The 20,218-nt window shown below is 42.4% G+C and overlaps 2 protein-coding genes across 2 annotated transcripts in view; one reads left to right on the top strand and one right to left on the bottom strand.

Annotated features, from left to right (window-relative positions):
- LOC145528649 (uncharacterized) overlaps nucleotides 1-20,218 on the top strand; it is a 199,145-nt gene that overhangs the window by 25,351 nt on the left and 153,576 nt on the right. The window lies entirely within an intron of this gene.
- On the bottom strand, nucleotides 42-7,445 carry ACOD1 (aconitate decarboxylase 1). Its single transcript, XM_081550004.1, has 5 exons — nucleotides 7,348-7,445; nucleotides 5,758-5,919; nucleotides 4,513-4,602; nucleotides 3,086-3,291; nucleotides 42-1,980 (listed from the first exon to the last, which is right to left on the bottom strand). The coding sequence occupies exons 1-5, from the start codon at nucleotides 7,357-7,359 to the stop codon at nucleotides 1,035-1,037; spliced, it is 1,416 nt and encodes a 471-aa protein (XP_081406130.1). The 5' UTR covers nucleotides 7,360-7,445; the 3' UTR covers nucleotides 42-1,034.

Genomic DNA, 20,218 nt, shown 5'->3' with positions numbered 1-20,218 from the left:
TTCTGTTTGTTCTGTCTTTTCTGTATTTCTTTTCCCCTTCCTTTCTTACTTTACTTTGGATTATTTTTACCTAATTCCTTATTTCTTCTTCTATTAACCTGGAAGTGACACATTCTACTGTTTTTTTTTAATATAGTCACCCTAGAAATGTCAACATACACACTTGCAAGTCAAAGTCTAGAGTTAATAGCTTGCCCTTTTCTTGGACAATGCAAGGAATTTAGAATACATGAACTTTAATAACTCCCTGCTTATGTATATATAATACTAATGTGGCAATTTTAATCCCACAAGACATTTTAATTGTTCTATACAGTTTAATATTATTTGACTATCCACATATATGCTATGTTTTGGCTGTCATACTTTATTACATCTCAGATTCTACATCCATGATATTAGTCTCAAAAATTTTTGTATAATGAAAGGTGATAGATTGTATTAAGAATACTGCTTCTAGAGTCAAACTGCTTTATTTTTTATACTTTTTTAAAAATAAAGCATAACTAGAGGGATACCCCAAACCACGCCCAGTGTCACATCTAGTCAGTGGCAGAGGCAGGATTTGAAACAATGAAGCCCTTATTTTAAACCCAATAGCATCCCCTCCATTGTGAAGAGATTCTTATAACCCATAGTCTAAGAAGTCTGTTGGTGGCACAACAGACCAGAGCCATCTTCACTGTCAGCAAGTTTTATGTAGAAGTTCAAATCCCTCTCATGCCTTGAGATTCATAAAGGTTCATAAATAACTCCTCTGAAGAGTTCAAGCTAAGCACAGGTGACTTGAATTTCAGCCTTATGAATGCTTTTAGAATAAATTTGTCTGTGTTTCTTGCACCTTTATTAGCTTGCCAAAATAGGTAACTGGAATTGTCTTGCAAAATTTACAGGACAAGACTGCTTCCATGTATATCCAGTTCTCTGTTTGGGCTCTGAAGCTCTGAAGCCTGCTACACTTATTCCCAGGACAGACCCTTGTTCTTGGATGTTGTCAAGCCACAGGAGAGATTGTATGATGGAATTGTTAAATGCTAGATAGATTTTGAAGCTATCTTTGGTGGAGGGGGTTCTTTCAGAAGTGTGATTAGCACAGAGCAGTCTTCCAGGTCTTCTAGGTTTTCTACTGTCTCTATAAGCCTTTCTATACCATGGCAGGACAGCGTCCTGCAGGAATTGGCTCTGAACTTTTCCTGTAGGTCCTTCTGGCTCAGAGGCTTCCTCCAGTGTCCGTAGAAGGTATCTGAACGCTCTGTGAAGACGGCTCCATCCTTGAGGGCAACACTCATCTCACAGTACAGTGTGTTGAAGTTTGGTAGGTTGTCTCGAGGGTGCTCCAGCTCCACCTTACCAAGCAGCTCTCTCACCTGTGGCCTGTTGATCTGGCGTTTGTGGAAGGCTGGGACAGCGATGCCACCGTCGAGCAGCATGGCACAGGCCACATACTGGAAGGAGTGGCGGGCTTCGTGCTCGGAGTTGGGGAAGGGCCTGTTCACATACTGGACATCTGGAATTCGAAGCACAATTCTCTCAATGCGGTCAATGGGGAGTGGGGCTTTGTCTGTTACAAGGTGCCTTCTCACAGTTGCAGCTGTGTCTGCCACCCAGTGGGTGGCCAAATGGGCAGGGAAACGCTTGAAGGCCACATCCTGCTTCTCCAGAAGCCAAGTGTGTGAATCCAGGTCTGGAAAGACTTTAGGAGAATAGTTGGCATAGAAGTCCCCAAACCCTGTCTCCAGGTCCAAAACCCGTTTGTTTCCCTGGAGACCCAGCATTGCCAGGAAAGCAGCTTCTAGCCCATGCCTGGCAGCATTGCCCACGTGAAGTGGCTTGGTCTGAGTGGCAGCATTTGCCATGGGTGCCCCAGCATGAGAAACAGCAATAGCCAGGGCCTCTTGGCACTCTGTCACGCTGAGCCCCAAAAACTTAGATGCGGCGGCAGCACTCCCCAAGGTTCCCACCACCGAGGGGGGATGGAATCTGAAAAGTAAAAGAACACAGAGGTGGAGACTTACAAACTTCAGCTGCCAGGGGGCGGTATAGTACAGTGGTCAGGAGTTTAGCTAATGGAGCCCCTAATGCCTACATTCAAATCTCAGCTCTTCCTCCTATTAGCTATGTGATCTTGGAAAAGTTATTCAACTTCTCTGTACCTGTCTTCTCTTACATAAAGTGATCATCATCATCATCATCATCATAATAGTAACTTCCTTGTGAGTTTTGAATAAATTCGTATAATTACAACAGGGCCTGACCCATAGTAAATTATGTATAAATGGTACTCTTACAGTTGGGCTTCCCTGGTGGCTCAGCTGGTAAAGAATCTGCCTGTAATGCGGGAGACTTGGGTTTGATCCCTGGGTTGGGGGGATCCCCTGGAGAAAGGAAAGGCTACCCACTCCAGTATTCTGGCCTGGAGAATTCCATGGACTGTATAGTCCATGGGGTTGCAAAGAGTCTAACACGACTGAGCGACTTTCACTTCACTTTCACTGTTACAGTTATTGCCCAAAAGGCAAAAGTTGTTGATTGCTGAAAGCCTCTGTAAATAGAAACTGTGAGCGCTCACTCAATATTCTTATTTACTCCTCCCCCAGAAGGCTGGAACAAATGGCAAAATAAATGTTAGATTGAACCATATGATACAGTCACTGTTTGAACATTTTTGATCTGTGGGTTGAGTAGTCAGGTTTAGGGTATTCTGTATGTTCTTATTCATCTGAAGGACCCTAGAAATACCAAAGTAGATTCTGCTTTGAGATGAGCTGAGGGCTATCTGGAGTACCCATGGAGGCCAGCATGTCATGATCACCTTGGGGTGAGGAGAAGATCCAGACCTGCTTATGGTCCTCATTGCTCGATTGGCTCCCTAAACTCAGAGGAGACTTTTCACTCGCACTTCTGAGATCACACTTTTCTATATGGAATAAACAGTTTGATATCTAGTTGAGTGGACTTATCTGCCAGCATTAATGACAACAGCTTCTACTGAGCCAACCTCTATATCAGTAAGCTCCACAGAGATAATGACTAACAGATGAAGGGGAATGTGCCTGCCTCAGGATGGGGCACACTTTCTCCATACCTCTTTGGTATGTCATAGGCTTCTTTGGAGAAATGCAGTAATCGGCCTTGCACTTCAATACCAACATTGAAAGCCAGCAGCAGGTCAAGGCCAGAATACTTTGGACTTGGTGGCAGGGCTTCGGATAGAGCCATGAGGACAGGAAGGACAGCTCCAGAAGGGTGGGTGGCAGGGTACCACGTGTCATCAAAATCCATTGAGTGGATCTGTGTGAATAGATACACAAACGACAACCAGAACCTAAATGTGTCTCCCTTCATGTGATGGCTTTTGGACCAGTCAGGGTTTATTTCAGTAATAACCTGGTTTGATGTGACATTTTTAGATCTGATCCTCTGAACATTAAACCTATGAACTGGCTGTGATTCTTAATCACGTGGTTGGGCACTAGATATGCTGTCCTCTGGCCAGATCAAGTGGGACCTTCCAGCATCTAGTGAACCGCAAGGAGCTTGGGTCTTACTCAGGGGCCACCATTGGAAAGATCCATACCTCCCTTATAAACAAAGCTGTAGAATTAGGTAGCTTCTCCTCCCTCCCTCTTTGACCTTTCAACAAGACACATCAAGAGTTTAATGTCATTTATTCCATATCAGGCCATATTTTCTGAGCCCTTTTTATTATGAAATAATTTCAAATTTATAAAGAAGTTGCAAGAACTCTTGAACCCAGATGAACTATAAAGCTATATATTTAGATCATTATTTTCTGCTATAAGATTTTATTCCTCCTCATCCCAGTCATCCTCATCTCTATTACATAAAATAGTAATAACCAGAAGTTCAATTTAAAATAGATTTTTGTCTCATGGTGGCTGGTGCCTTCCCCACGGCTTACTGAATGTTTACTTGTGGGTGCACCATCAGATTTGACTTTCGATATTCTAAACTACCATTCCCATAAACCATAAAAATATCTCGGAAATCCCAACAGGTTCACATCCAATTTATATTTTGTAGACTGCTCCTGACACACAGAAAAGGCATATAAATTGTCTCTCAGATGAGAAGTCCTGATTTTTGGTTCAGAAAAAATAGACACCAGATGGTCATTGTTTCTATCTTGATAAATATCTGTTGATTGAATGAAAGGCTGGTTGCTGAATAGAAACTGATACTGGCCACAACAGAAGGAATTAAGAAGAAATTGAGTCTGGATATTTAATTTAGAGTTGAGATAACTTAGGAGAATTTTTATCAAAATATTTCCATCTTATTTCCTCTCCTTCACAATTTGAAAAACATCAATTCACTGTAAAAACATGGACCTGAAATTACAACATGGGAGAGAGGGCAGGCCACTTCACCTCTCTGAACTTCAATGATCTCATCAGGAGGATATGAAAACTGGGAAGTTTCTGAGATATCTTCTGGCTCTGAAATTATTCTGATTGTTGAACAGTAGAAAAGTCATGGAAATCTCCTTACAGCCACACCGTTAACGAAAGCAGCATAGGTTGGTGGGAGCCTGAGTTCTGGCTGGCCCCAAACAGTGCTGGATACATTGGAATTATAGATCTGGAATGAAAGAATATCAATCAGTGATACAGGGTATGAACCTACATGCCAAGTCACCATTTCAAGAGTTGTTCTTCATCTTTGGAGACACTACTTTGTTATTCCTTATTGAGCCCTTTGTGCTAGATTGAAGCCCTAGTCATTGGATTTCTCTCTTCCTTGTAGAGGAAAAATACAACTTTCTCTGTGGAAGGGAGAGGAGATGGTGTCACTCAATCCCAGACTGTGACCCCTAAGTGCACCAAGGAATGAAGTCTGAATTTACTCTTATTTACTCCTTGAAGAGAAACACTAGGAAAAGGTGGACTGGTCGTCTCTATCAAGCATATTCTTTGGTGGGTGGGTGCACATCTCCCATGTAAACACCTTCAGGCTGGTCCAGGCGTTTTTCCAGAAAATCTTCAAGTCTTTGCAAGAACAAATGGCCCAGGGCAGGTGCTGTGGCCACTAGGACTCTCAGGTAAAACTGTGCTTTCAGTTATAATAGTAATCAACTTGAGATATTGCTAGCCTTAGGATTAAGACTGGCCTTAAGACAGTGACTTAGTTAAGGATGTGGATGTACGTATGTGAGAGTTGAACCATAAAGAAGGCTGAACACCGAAGAATTGATGCCTTCAAATTCTCATGCTGGAGAAGACTCTTGGGGGTCCCTTGGACAGCAAGGACATAAAACCAGTCAATGCTAAAGGAAATCAAGCCTGAATGTTCATTGGAAGGACTGATGCTGAAACTAAAGCTCCAGTACTTTGGCCATCTGATGTGAAGAGCTGATTCATTGGAAAAGACCCCGATGCTGGGAAAGATAGAGGGCAGGAGGAGAAGGGGGCCACAGAGGATGAGATGGTTGGATGGCATCATTGACTCAATGGACATGAATTTGAACAAACTCTGGCAGTGAAGCCCAAAGAAGTCTGGCGTGCTGCAGTCCATGGGGTTGCAAAGAGTTGGACACTACTGAGTGACTGAACAACAACAACAAATAAAGCATAGAAAAGCATAAAACTGTAAACCACAATGCTATATTCAGCAGGCGCTCTCTCTAAAATGTAGAGTAGAGCAGTAGAACACAAATGCATGTCCCTGGATACATCTCACAAACAAGTGTGTGTGTACACCTGGTTTCAGTTCTAAAGTAGACATGGAGCTTCTTACTTTACTGTATCCACTGGCTTTGTGGAACACTTCTGTGCTGGTTCCCAGGAGCCCCACTCCCAGAGCATCCAGAACCATCCTCTTGCTCCTCTGAATGACACGATCTGTCAGGTGTCCCACCTTCAAGCCGTGGATCACTTTGGCAAAGCCTTCTGTGACAGACTTTAAAGGCAAGAGTGTTAGAGCAGTGCTACAGTTACTCTGTATTCACACACTTCCTTTCTACATGAGAACTCAAGGTACTTCTGCATAAGGAGCGTGCTCCACTACAGGAAACCCAGTTGGTCAAATGAAGTTCAGATCCTAAAAAGTGACGTGTAGTGAACACATGTATGAGGCAGAGGGATGTGGAAGTGTATGATGGCCAGTTTCTGTCCTCAGTCGAGTTGAGGACACAGAGTAGCAAGTAGGTAATGGCCACAGAATGTGGTGGGCTTTGATGGAGGCAGGAAGAGACTAAGAGGGGAGGAGAGGAGGGATGTCTGGCCCATCAAGTGAGCATGCCTGGGTGTGGAGTAGGTCCCGGGGAGTTCCCTGATGGTCCAGTGGTTAAGACTTCACCTTCCAATGCAGGGGGTATGGGTTCGTTCCCTGGTCAAGGGGCTAAGATCCCATATACCTTGGGGCCAGAAAACCAAAACATGAAACAGAACCAATATTGTAGCAAATTCAAAAAAGGCTTTAAAAATGATCCACATAAAAAATAAAAAAACTTAAGAAAGAAAGAGAGTAGGGGACCCCAGCAGACCCCCTGACAAGTCCTGAACACCACCCCATGTGCCAAAGAATAAACGATCTCTTTGTGGCCCCTGAGGAAGGGAACACTAGGAAACAAATGGGCAACTGCTCAGCTGTCTTTCACATTGTGCCATCCATTTCTAAAACATCTTTTTGGTCTTGATTTTCCTCCTGGCATTTGCATCTGTTCTTAGTAAAGATACTATGACTAATGCATAAATTATGGTAAAATAAAGAACGCGAGTTCAATCCCTGGATGGGGAAAATCCCCTGGAGGAGGGCATGGCAACCCCACTCCAGTATTCTTGCATGAAAAGTCCCATGGACAGAGGAGCCTGGTAGGCTACAGTCTATAAGGCTGCAAAGAGTCGGACACGACTGAAGTGACTTAGCACACACTCATGCACTTATTTAATAAATATTTCACAAGTTCTTGCTATGTGTCTGCCCTGTGCTAAGCACTCTAGAATACCAAACCAAGATGTTATGGTTCCTGCCACAAAAATACTTATCTTTTCCAGGGGACTAAGAACAGTAGACAGATAATTAGAAAAGCAGTATGGCAACGTCGTAGTGGATACTTGCTAAACTAGAAGGTTGAAATTCCATGAACTTAAACTGATTCATTTTCTTCCTATTTTTTTTAATCAGAGAATTACATCTATTCTTGGCAAAACATTGATAAAAATAAGATGCATTTAATTAGACTATCCAGAGGCTATGAGAAATATTGAAATGACATTTTTAAGGTAGAAGCAGGTAACTCTTTAAAGGAGAGAAACTGAGAAAGCTGAGAAGAAAAGGAAAGCTAGAAAAACCAGTTTAAATAAGCCCCATAAAAGGAAACAATACCTTGAGCATCATGTTGTTCTAAAGAGGAAGCTTGTCTTCGAAGTGAATTGGGGAGAAATTTGTTGCCGGTGACTGTCTTTATACCTCTCTCTTCTCTCAAACCCATTCTCTTTCATTTTGTTCTAACTTGAAAATTTCCACCATTTCAACACCTCCCAGCTAAAATTACTTCAACTTCCTCTGTAATGAGTTGTTTAACTTGCCAATAAACTAACTAAATAAACCTAAAAAGTACAGTTGCTGCTGCTAAGTCGCTTCAGTCGTGTCCGGCTCTGCGCGACCCCATAGACGGCAGCCCACCAGGCTCCCCCGTCCCTGGGATTCTCCAGGCAAGAACACTGGAGTGGGTTGCCATTTCCTTCTCCAATGCATGAAAGTGAAAAGTGAAAAGTACAGTAGCAATGATCAAATGAGTCCTCACAGATATCAGAAAAGTACATTGATGGCAAAACTAGGCATCTTGTGCCTAGATGCTATCCATCACAATCAGAAAAACAGTCACACTCTTTTATATAGATGTTCTAAAATTTGGCCTGGGGAAGTAGACATGGGTTTATGGAAAAGATCAGCAAAAAAATAAAAGTCAAACTAACTTACAATATTGTAATGAAAATTGAAAAAAATTAAATGTCCCCCAAGTGTGACTTGATTTGAAGAGAAAAAGTTAAAATTTTACATAAACTCCTTCTCCTTCTTCCTCTGTAACTCATCTTGCCCCTTGCAAAATCTAGATCATATAGGTCAAGTAGTCTCAGAAAGTGGGGACTTGGAATACTAGGAACTGCAGTTTATCTCACTCACTCTTGTCCTGCTCTTTGCAATCGCCCAGCCCATGCAAACGTGCTTAATCATGCCTGTTTGTGTAAAGGTCAGGCATCCCCCTCCCCATCTTGACCACTGTTCCCACGCGCGTGAAACCCCTTAGTTTAAACCAGCCTATTAACAACTAGTGTTGCCCACTACAGTCTGTTTATAAAAACTCTATAATCCCTTTGTTTGGGGCTCAGAGCTTGGAGTGTTAACTCCTCTGGGCCCACTGGTGTAATAAACCTGAGTTCTCCAACTCTCCGAGTATGGTGCTTGGTTTCTCGAGTACTAGTTTCTGCAACAGGTGAAGTGAAATATAGCATGTATAGTATTTAAGGAGTACTCTCATTTTCCCCTTCCATTTCACCTCTGCTACTCATCATTGTCAGGGACAAATATGCCTTCCAGGAGTTTCTGGTAGTTTGAGATTAAGAACCTAGAAGGGCATTGAGTTTTTATCACAATTCTTCTCAGATGTTGCCTTGTTTGCTCCTGAACTGCATTTTTCAGTATATGCAGATCACTGGCTCCTGGTCCTCTGCCTGGTTTCTGGGATCTATTGCCTGCCTCCCTGCTATGGCCCAAGTGGACTTCAACACATCTTCTCTGGGCCTTTTTGTTTATAATCAGTCACTGCAGGTTCACTAGTCTGAACCTAGCTCTGGTCCTCTAGGGAATTCTTATTGCCCTCAGGCTGCCTAGTTCTGGGCCATTGGTTTGTACTTACAGGGGGTACCAGAACTCAGGCTGAGCTTGTGGTTGCAGGAGAAGTGGCAGAATTCTTTGAAGATGATTGCATGTTAATTTCAGAGGAAATATGCTAGAGCCTTGGGGTCCTACCTGGATCCTGTCACAGAAGAGTTTGAGACAAAGAGAAACTAAATGGTTCTGCATAAAAATGCAAAAGGCTGTCTTTCCTGCAGTCAGACAGTGTCTCTCAGAGAAGAGGTTAAGTGCTTTGCTTCTCTTGGTTGGGGCTCTGGAGACAGGGTCAAGGCATTAGGAACCTCTGTGGATGGCTGGGGCCGATACCCTGGTTTTAAGTCAGAACCACACACGGGTTGTGGGTGAGGCTGGAGCTGGGGAGGTAGTCAGCAGGGAACCCCATGTTAGAAGGGCCCAGGCAGACAAATTTAACAGAAGTAGAACCAAATATCTAATTTGAAGTGTTTCTTTGCAATATAATAGTTGTTCGTCATCCTCAGGAAAGTTTGATACAGACTACAACCTATGTCAGCCATGCTTTGGGGAGTGAAGGCAGGGATATCATTTATGTATAAAGAAGGCTGGGTACCAGTCAGAGAAGTGACGGGAAGCAACATGGAGGGGTTATCCCAAGTAGTTTGGGAAAATTCAAAGGAGGGGTATCCAATTGTACCTAGCTGAATGATGCAGGGAAGAGGGACCAGAAAGGATGACACTGGGGCATGTTTGGATTCTCTTCTTAAGCCAACTGCTGACTAAAGTGGGCTTCCCAACCATGGTCCAGACTGGAGAAACCCAAAGCCAGGCTCCGTAGTGGCACGCACAGTGGTTATGAGCATTTCAGACAATCTGTTTTATATCAGTGGACTCCAAAGCCAGGTTCCAGTGGACGGGTGAATTTCTGTATCCAGGAATAAAGTGAATATTTGTGTAGAAAGGGTAAGATAGGTATTTGGGACCATTAGGATAGACCCCAGCAAGTAAGAACAATCGCATAAGATTTTGTGATTTATTGCTTGATAGTCTACATAAATTGGTGTTAAGAGTAATCTGATTGAGTTGAAAGGAAACAGTTATCTAGTTTGAAAAACACTCAAAATAGAACTCTTGAAGCATTATCTCAGTTTGAAATTCTGGAGTTTTCAGCTTACTTGTGAAACAGGAACTGAGTTCTGTTCACAGAGCCGAAAAATGGACTTCGCAAACTTGCAAACACTCACGCAGGCAAAATTATTTTCAAGGACAGAGATACAAAGCCCTCAGCATTGACACTGAGAACCCCCAAAGGTGGGAATGACAGTAGTTTTTATGTCATTATTAGAATCATTCTGTTTGGTTTTGGTTGGCTAAGGGCCAGATACATGTAATTTCTGACCAATCAGTTTAAATGTTGCATTTTCCAGTTTGTCATTTTTATGGCTTTCTTGGATCCCCCAGTTCCTCAGTTTTTCTAGACATTGTGATGCCATACCTTGACCCATTCTCAAGATCCCAGAGCATTATTTAGGGGCTAGATGTGTGTTTAGGAGCTAATTGTCTACCTGGAGTTTTTCTCCTTGATATACTGGAGAGCAGTTTATGATTGTCTTGTCCTGGGTTTGAATGTTTTATGACCCTCCAGACCAGGGAGGCATTCCTCTGAATGTCTATAATCTGAAGCAATAAATATATCTTAACGGAGCAAAATGCTTGTGTGTGAGAATTAAAATTGAAATTAGAAAAAGAACTGAGGCTCTGACTTATACACTGACTGCGTAACAATTTCTTCCTCAATTAGATATTTAGAGAAAACTCCTAAGACCACTTTTACATGAAAGGGAAGAATGGACTATAACGGCTTCAACCACATCACTGTGGAAGAACTTTACAAAGTGATGATAAGCTGTATAAAGTCTGATGAGCTTTGATAGAAGTGCTGTCATTTAGCTTTTCTGGGCTCACTTTTTGTCACTGGTATTGAATTTGAAGGCATGTTAGTTCAGTTATTTGCTTGCTTAATTACTCTGTGCTTTTATGGAACAGTGACCAACTTAAAGACTAAGGCCCTCTGTAATCAGAGTCACTTTCTAGTTACTTAGGGGCTTAGATGATAAATTGTAGATTGACTGACATCTCTGTAATCAAAAACAGTTGATGGCTTACAGTTGCCTCTTGCTCTTTGCTCTAAGTATTAATAGAAACCAGATTATATTTAAAAGCAAATTTGATCTTCCATCACTGTCTGGAGGGGAAGCAGTGTAGAGAGCATTCCCATGAAAGCCCACATGGGGAGGAGCTGAAGCCTCCTGTTAACAATGGATTTGTCCACGCATCTCTCCCTAGCAAGCCCGGTCTTCAGAGACCTGGCTGGCAGCTTATTGTTGTTTAGTCTGTAAGTCGTGTCCAACTCTTTTGAGACCTTATGGACTGTAGCCCACCAGGTTCCTCTGTCCATGGGATTTTCCAGACAAGAATACTGGAGTGGATTGGCATGTCCTGCTCCAGGGGTTCTTCCTGACTCAGGGATTGGACCTGCATCTCTTGCATTGACAGGCAGATTCTTTTCCATTGAGCCACCACTGCAACCTTCTGAGCTACCCTAAGCCACACCTCCCAGCTAAGCTGCTCCAGGAATCCTGACCCTCAGAAGTTGTTAAATGATGGTTTGTTCTTTTAATTGGAAAAGTCTCCAGGGTAATTTGTTACACAGTAATAGACAATACAAACTCCTACCTGTCAGTAAGCCTTACACATGCTCTCAGGATCTGACCAGAATTCTCTCTTCATTCTCACATTGGGCTTAGCATCGCCCTTCCACCCAAGGAGCTGAGGTCTTATGCCTTAGGACCTTAGTACCAATGATTCCCTCTCACTTCTCATGTCTTGTTACCACACCATATTCCTTTCATGTCTAACTTACCCCACAACTTTCTTCTCTTCATCTTCCCTCTAAGTCAGTGGTTCTTAGCCAGAGATGAGTTGTCCCCCAAGGGACATTTGGCAATGTCTGAAGACAGTCACCAAGTTGTGGCATCTAGTGGGTAGGGTCCAGGGATGCTGTTAAACATCGTACAATGTACAGAGCAGCCCTCTACTACAACAAACTAACTAGTTCAAAGTGTTAATGGTATTGAAATTGAGAAACCCTATCTAAGAGTAGAGTTACATCTAGAAGTCCTCCCAAATCCCCCAAGTTTAGGTCAACATGCCCATCTGCATGGGGCACAAAGTTTCCCTCTTTATATTTTTAAGATAGGGAAGTTCCATTTAGGAAGGGAACTGATCTACCCCCCTGAATCACTGCATCCAGAATATCATATATAGTAGGTGCTCAATAAATTTTTGTTGAATGAATTAATGCAAACCCAATGCTTTCAATAAGTCAATCATACTAACACCTGGATGAAATTTAATCCCTCTTTATTCCCAGTGAAAATGTGCGAGGAACGTATTTTTTTTAATGACTGTGGTTTTTATAGAAAGTAAAATACAGTGAACTGATCTTTGTCTTCTCTTGACAACAGCAGGTCCAGCCATAAGTGTTGGCTTGTGAATGTGAGCTCTCAGAGTAAATCAGGAATATTTGAAATAACAAATCAGAAATGTGAGAATGCAGACTATTTCTAAAAAGGAAAAACCATGTAATACAGTTTTTGACCAGAATAGCTGATTTGGCATATTTGAATTTCAGTTTTCTTTTTTCTGCCTTGCCCTTTTTGTACAATCTGAGGAGTCAGTCTCTGGGCTGTAATTATTAACTTTCATATTTTGGGAAAGCTTATGTTTTTTCAGAGAGCAAGTGGTAGCAACCAGTGTTCCTTTCCCTGGTTAGTGTTTTTGTTAATTCCTTTGCGATATTGAAACATACTTAGAATGTTTTGTAAAGGAGAAAACTTTGGAGTAAAGTGCATTTAATTTCCTTAAATCAGCAACAGCACCACAGTGATAACAGCCATCAAAATCTTAAAGGCTTACACCATTATCTATCTGCCTTTGTTCTGGTTCCATTTTGCCCAGGCCCTAGACAATAAGATAAAACCAGATTTTAAGTTGAAAATGTCAGTAAGGCATCAAGAAAGAATGTCTTAAAGTAATATTAAGAGAATGCCTCACAGAGTTAATGGTTATTTTATGTATACATGTTCACTATATGTTCTCTCTGTGTGTATGTGAACTATTCTTTACCGACTTATTGAATTTTAGATGGAATCTTGAAAGTGCTCACGAAGGAATTAGGTTCCTATGAAGCGAGGACTTTAAACTGTTCAAGGAATGTGTGGCTGTAAAATCAATGATTCAATGTAATTGACTCGACATACTTTATTGTGAAGACATCTTTCCATTTGTGGAGGGTCAGGGTGGTTATGTTTTATCTTCAAAAGCACCCTACCTCAAAGAAAAGTATTGTCTATAGCTTTTCTTGTAAGCACAAAATAGCCTGTTAGTGTTTCCAAGTTAACTAGTAAATACTGAGTGATTATCCACCAGTTGTATCATTCTGCTTACGATGTTGTCATAAAGAAGAACTAAATGGATGGATGTCTTATTTAAAGAAGTCTGGTAGACATTTAAAAAATATTCCATGCAGAAATTGTGTATGCATATTTAGCAGGCAGAATAGATTCTAGGTCGGAGAAGGCAATGGCAACCCACTCCAGTACTCTTGCCTGGAAAATCCCATGGATGGAGGAGCCTGGTAGGCTGCAGTCCATGGGGTCGCCAAGAGTCGGACACAACTGAGCGACTTCACTTTCACTTTTTCACTTTCATGCAATGGAGAAGGAAATGGCACCCCACTCCAGTATCCTTGCCTGGAGAATCCCAGGGACGGGGGAGCCGGGTGGGCTGCCGTCTGTGGGGTCGCACAGAGTCGGATACGACTGAAGCGACTTAGCAGCAGCTGCAAATTCTAGGTACTTCCTCCTCTTTTGAAGCTATATTTATAGAATTGTTGTGGAGCTCGAAAGAAATGTGGTTAAACATTTCAACAGCAAAGGTCTAGTTACTTCCTTTCTTAAAAAAATAATTTTATATATTTATTTACTTATTTTTGGTCATGCTGGGTCTTTGTTGCTGTGCGGGCTACTCTGTAGCTGCGGTGTGTGGGCTTCTCACTGCAGTGGCTTCTCTCGTTGCAGAGCATGGGCTCTAGACGAGTGGACTTCAGTAGTTGCGCCTCTCCGGCTCTAGAGCACAGGCTCAAAGGTCACACGGGGCTTAGTTGCTCCATGGCTTGTGGGATCTTTCCAGATCAGGGATTGAACTTGTGTCTCCTGTATTGGCAGGCAGATTCTTTACCTTTGAGCCACCAAGGAAGCCCTCATTACTTCCTTTTGATATTCCTCTTTCACAACAGAGGCTCTTTTTCAGATGATGTAGTCTTTCTTCAGCTCAAGGAAAGTTTCTTCTATTGTTTTCTTGATTCACTGCCCTGTCTAGTCTCCTTGTGAATATATCTTAGGTAGATATTGTTTCTCTTGCCTTTAACCTGCATGTCTCCACTTGATTCTTATAATTTCCATGTTTTTACCTTCCTGTTTAATGCTATGCTAGGGTTGCATGACTTGGTCTTTCAAGCATTGAATCAGTCTTCAGTTGGGCCCATTCTGCTTATTTTGGCAATAATTTTTGTTGTTGTTGTTGTTGTGAGAACTCTTACTTGTTCTCTGGTTAACATTTTACAGGTATTTTCTTATTTCATGAATACTTGTAACTTAATCTCCTTGAGAAAATGACTTTAAAATTTTAAAAAAGTTTTTTTCTGTTTCTCCTGGAATCAGTCACCATACTTCTTCATCTGGTACCTCTCTTTCAGGCTGTTGGTTTTCCTTCTGTTTATTCATGATGGGTCCCACACAAATCAGACTGTCCACTGGTGTTGGGATCTCACTCTTGCCTCAGCATCACTCTGTCTATGGTGGCTGCTCTTCCACCAGCTCTTCCACCAATCTAGAATGATGACTCCTAGGCTTGGAGACCATGGGGCCTCCTTGACCAATCTTACGAAAGCTCTCAAAGTTCGCTAAGGGGAGAGGTTCTGGTCAGGATACAAATTATTGAGGGCTAATGTGGTCAGCGATGCTTGCATATTACAATTTTAACTAAAAAAAGAAATGTACAAGACACAGAACCTAAAGAGAGAACTTCAGGTTTACTCACTACCATCTCACTTTGGTAGAAATTTTGGATCAAGCCACCACCAGACTCCTGGGGGGTCTTTAGATCAGTGTCTCCTGCCGGGCCGATCAGTCACGGCAAGGGTGCTGGGGTCTTGTGGGACCTGGATGGTTCAGAGGAGGCCCATGGGTGTACCATATGTTATTTGGCTTGTCTTCTCAGGTGTGATGATCTTCTTCCAAGAGTTGTCATCATCTGCTTTTCATATTCTTATTTTTCATGTGGCTTTGACTGTCCCCATTCAGCTGAACATAGGTCATGAAGCAGGATATTTTGGTGATGTCTCAGTGATTTTATCCCCTTGTCCTCCATTTACATATTTTCTTTATGGCTGATAAACTAGAGTTCTAAAGCTTGCTTCATGAAATTAGGGTGGAGAGAGAGAGGGAAAACAAAGAGACACAAAGTGATAGCTGGGGTCGGGCCTCATGGAGGTATCAGGCATGGGCTCACTTTGGTACGTGAGCACACTCACAGGACTGATTATCAGGTTTGCAGATCTTTTTAATCAGCACCCATGATCGTCTTGAGTCCCAGGGGCTGACTTTCACTAACCCAAATTATTTGAGAACAGAGAGTCAATCAGAATGCCAGTTTGTTAATTTATATTGAGCAGAATTCCATAAGGTCTTTTCTTAAGCCCTTTTCTGTATCAAGGTCCCCAAGAAGATAAGTTAGTGATGTTCACTTGGTCAATAGCGAGGAGAGAGCACTGAGAACTGCCTTATCTAGAACATGGAGGAGATGCTATCCTTGCCCCATGAAATCTCCTGCTTCTCTGGTGCCCAGTCACATGCATCCATTGGATTCTCTGCTAGATATGCTTGGCCAGAATTTTATTTTGCTCTTCATAAATTTTCATTATGTTGTTAGCCTTTTAGTCTTTGTTCCATGAAAACATGATGCTAACTTACTGCACAATGCAATCAGACATTCCTGGGTTTTACATATTATGCCCCAAACATGTCAGCCTTGTCTGTCGGCAGGTTAGGTGAGCTCTATACCCACTACATTTACTGCACAATAAAACGCAGTCTCTGGGTGGCAACAGCATGACAACTAACAGGAGAAACTCACTGTTGTTCTGTTTCAATAAGAGAAAAATTCCTGTCAGTTGAAATGTCTGTCATGATTCATTCAAAATAAACAAACTAGCCATTCATTTCAACATTTAAGTATTTCCTCAAAATTTTAGAAAAATAGTTGGGGTTAATGTGGCCTTTTCTGATTTTGCTGAGTTTTGGCATTTTCCATGTGACTACTTGGGTTCCACCCTCTGGAATACCTACTTAGCCCTGCTCTTTCCCTTCCTTCCTCTATAATTCACAAAGAACATTCTCCTTTTTCTTCAGTTTAACAAACTTAACTAAATCTAGTTTGCAAAGATATTTTAAACTTTCAGACTGTGGTTTCATTCCTTGGGTTATTCTTTATTCTATCCACTAAAAAAAAAAAATCTGTCTTGGTCTCAGATGTGTGAAGAATGGGAAAAGGAATTGTCAAAATCCACAAAGAATTTTCTGTATGTTGGAAAACACTGTGCTAATGACTGTGGATATGGAAATGAGGCAGGAGGGAAGTGGGCAGGACACAACCAGTACCTTTGAGATACAACAAAAACTGGTCAGAACTGAGTGGCTCAAGATGGAGGAAGATTTGACTTCCAGGAGACCTCATGACCCTGAGCCTCATTATAAGCTCATTGGAATATATTAGCATATGCTAGATGACACACCCACAGGTGCCATGACAGTTCTGAGAATGGCTATAAAAAGCCAAAAAACTAGGCAGTGGCTCCATTCATGGAAATCACAACCCTTTCCCAAAATATTAATAGTTGGAGTAATCCTCCAACTTGTTAACCCATGAAATTACCCTGCCCATAAATGCTAACCACCCCATATTTTGTGACTGCCTCTCGCCTTCTGAGATGGCCCACAGTCTGTGTGTAGAGTGTGTAAACTTGCTTTCACTTTGCTATGGGTTGCCCTTGAACCCTTCCCTGCACAAAGCCAAGGACCCTCACTTGGTGGCCCCATCCCAGGGTTGTTGTTGTTGTTCACTTGCTAAGTCGTGTCCGACTCTTTGTGACCCCCTTGAACTGCAGCACAACAGGCTTCCTTGACCTTCACTATCTCCAGGAGTCTGCTAAAACTCATGTCCATTGAGTCAGTGATACCATCCAACCATCTTATCCTCTGTCACCCCCTTCTCCTCCTGCCCTTAATCTTTCCTAGCATCAAGGTCTTTTCTGTAGAGTAGGCTCTTTGCATCAGGTGGCCAAAGTATTGGAGCTTCAGCATCAGTCCTTCCAATGAACATTCAGGACTGATTTCCTTGAGGATTTACTGGTTGGATCTCCTTGCAGCCCAAGGGACTCTCAAGAGTCTTCTCCAACACCACAGTTCAAAAGCATCACCTCTTCAGCACTCAACCTTCTTTATGGTCCAACTCTCACATCCATACATGACTACTGGAAAAGCCATAGCCTTGACTATATGGACCTTTGTTGGTAAAGTGATGCCCCTATTTTCCTGCCACAGAATAATAAGATGTTTGGAAAATGTAACTAAAATAAAAATCTTCTCTCAATCAAGAAATCCTCTCCGCAGAAGTAATAGAGTAAGAAAACACTTAATTAAATAAGCCTTAAGCCAGAATGTGATGCCCACCACAGGCCATCTGCAGAGAGACTGCAAGGACAGAAAAGAATCTCACCTCCTTCTATAGGCAAGCAGACACCATGCATTGCATACACAGTGTTGAAATAAACAATAACTAGTCCTCAAGTCCGAGGACTTGATGGGACCTTTTGTCATACATAGTTCATTCTAAATTTACCTGGTAATTGAGGTGACTGTTGTTTAATTAACTTTATCCAGAGGAAAAACACACTTCTTATTTCTTCTTGAAGAAGTAGCTTTGCAATTTGGAACAAGACAGCCACCAAAGTTAGGCTGCAGGACTTAGTAACAGTCTCTTCCACATTCTGTGTGAACGAATGTGTGAGGGAGTGTGTATATGTATATCGTAGTTGAGTATGGTGGTTCAAATCCCTACCTAGCTCTGGTTTCTGACCAGCTGAGAAATTGCATTTTAGTGCTGGGGGTAACATTGCACCTGTCTATCCCCCAGTGCTCTCAGTGGGGGCTTTCCTGAGAGGCTCTGCGAATCCTCAGCATCCATGGACTTCTGGGATGTCAGGGGCCATTTTCAGCTCAGAAACTCACCTAGGGGAGGGATGAAAGCTGACAGTGGGACAAGTTGCCATAAGAGAATAACAAGGGGGAGTTTAGCGAGGCCGTCTGGCTGCTCCAGCAGATCCTTTCTGGGAAGATGCCTTCATGGGGTCACCCGGGTGAGCAGGCTGGATCCATCTCTGAGTGCTGAGCTCGTCTGGGGAGGGGCCTCGCCCCTCGTAGGAGGCTGAGGTGTGGACGAGAAGGCCAGTGTATCATTTACACTTTGGATGTTCCTTTACATCTCAAGGCTGGCTGTGTTCACTGTGTAGGGTCCTTCCCTATGGCAGTGTGGCTGGGACATCAGATGAGTAATGGGATGTTGCTTGTTGAGTGTGAAACTGAAATAAGCAGTGGAAGAAATTTGAGGGACTTTACCAAGACTTTGGGAAAGCTAGACTTCCCTGACCCACACAGTGGATACTTCTTGTTGATCTTCACTGAATGTAAGATCTTGCCTTTGTTTGCTTTTTTCATTTTGTTCCTCTTTTAAAATTCCATATTGATCATCTTCCTGTTGTCGTACAGCACATTCTTGTTTGGCTACCTTTTTGATATAGCTCTAACAAGAAGTTAAAATCAAGTTCTTGTAACTGGGAAGATGGCACCTTACTTGTGGAATATCATGTCTTCTTGAAATATCCTTGTGGTCCTGAGATTCTGTCATAATTCTTAGAAATCTCTCCTTTCCTCTCTTCCTTAGCTTGGGTCAGTCATCATATGTGGATTTTGCCAGTGTAACTCTAAGTGGTAATCTGCAGAATCAATCCCTGTCTAAGGGGCACCTTTTGTTGCTCCAGTGTGCAAGTAATAAGGAGACCTGGGTTCGATCCTGGGGTCAGGAATATCCCTGGAGAAGGGAATGGCAATGCACTCCAGTATTCTTGCCTGGAAAATTCCATGGACAGAGGAGCCTGGTGGACTATAGTCCAGGGGGTCCCAAAGAGTCAGACACAACTGAGCGACTGACACTTTCACTTCCAAGGAGATTTCAGAAATCTGATGCCCAGACAGTGAAGCAGACTCTTGGGGTGACCCATGCATCAGTTGTTTTTAAAGGTCCCCATCCCTAAGTGATTCTGTTTGCAGCCAAGGGGTGAGCCAGAGATCCAGCCTAAAGTTCTGCGGTTTACTGAGGCTGCGTCTTCCTCATGGGTGGCCAGCACTTAAAAGCATCCTGGTTTATACTCTAGGATTTCAGACTTGTTCCTGTCCCTGATACACACTGACTTTGTGCAGAGCCCCACAGCTCTTCTGCTTCTATCCTGCTCTTGCTGGGTCTTTTCCAAGGACCCATGGATCCCTCCAAGATGCTGTCTTTGTTTCCTTGCATTTCTGACTTTTGTCTGATTTCTTAAAAACTGCATCAGGCTCCATTGGGGAACAAATGACTTCTTTGAAGACCCCAAGCACTGAAAAAAAAGGGCCCTTCTGCTCTTTCCACCAGCTTATACTAAAATTAATATTAATGAAGCACTGACTGTATATCATACACTATTAAGCTTTACATATGCTCTATTAATGTAATGTTTAATTCCCACAAAACATCATAATTGCCATTTGATAGATAAGCGAACTGAGGCAGTGAGAGATGAGTAATTTGCCCAAGACAACACAGCTGGTACATGGTACAGCCAGGACTTTGAGACAGACAATCTGACTCCAAAGACCAGAGTAAGCCACACCAAACAGTAAAATGAGTTTAAAGAAGGGGAATAATGTAGATTTTCCAATTGGGTCTACTTTGATGCTTTTTTTGGAAATTCTTTCAAAAATTTTTTCTCCTTCTTTTGTTTTTTCTGCTTAGCAGATGCCTTAAGCACACGCCTATTTCCGCTGTTGGTGATCCATCACTGTTGGGTTAACCCATGTCAGACTTCCCTGATGTTGAAAGCTTGCGTGAATCCCCTCATCCCGGATATTTGCATGTAGTAAACACACCCACTTGATGCAGCTTCAACCAG

Source organism: Giraffa tippelskirchi, chromosome 12 (assembly GCF_054371585.1).
Source record: "Giraffa tippelskirchi isolate mGirTip1 chromosome 12, T2T-mGirTip1v1.2.pri, whole genome shotgun sequence".
NCBI lineage: Eukaryota > Metazoa > Chordata > Mammalia > Artiodactyla > Giraffidae > Giraffa > Giraffa tippelskirchi.
The sequence above is the reverse complement of the archived record's forward strand: the minus strand, read 5'-3'. Positions and strand labels throughout refer to the sequence as shown.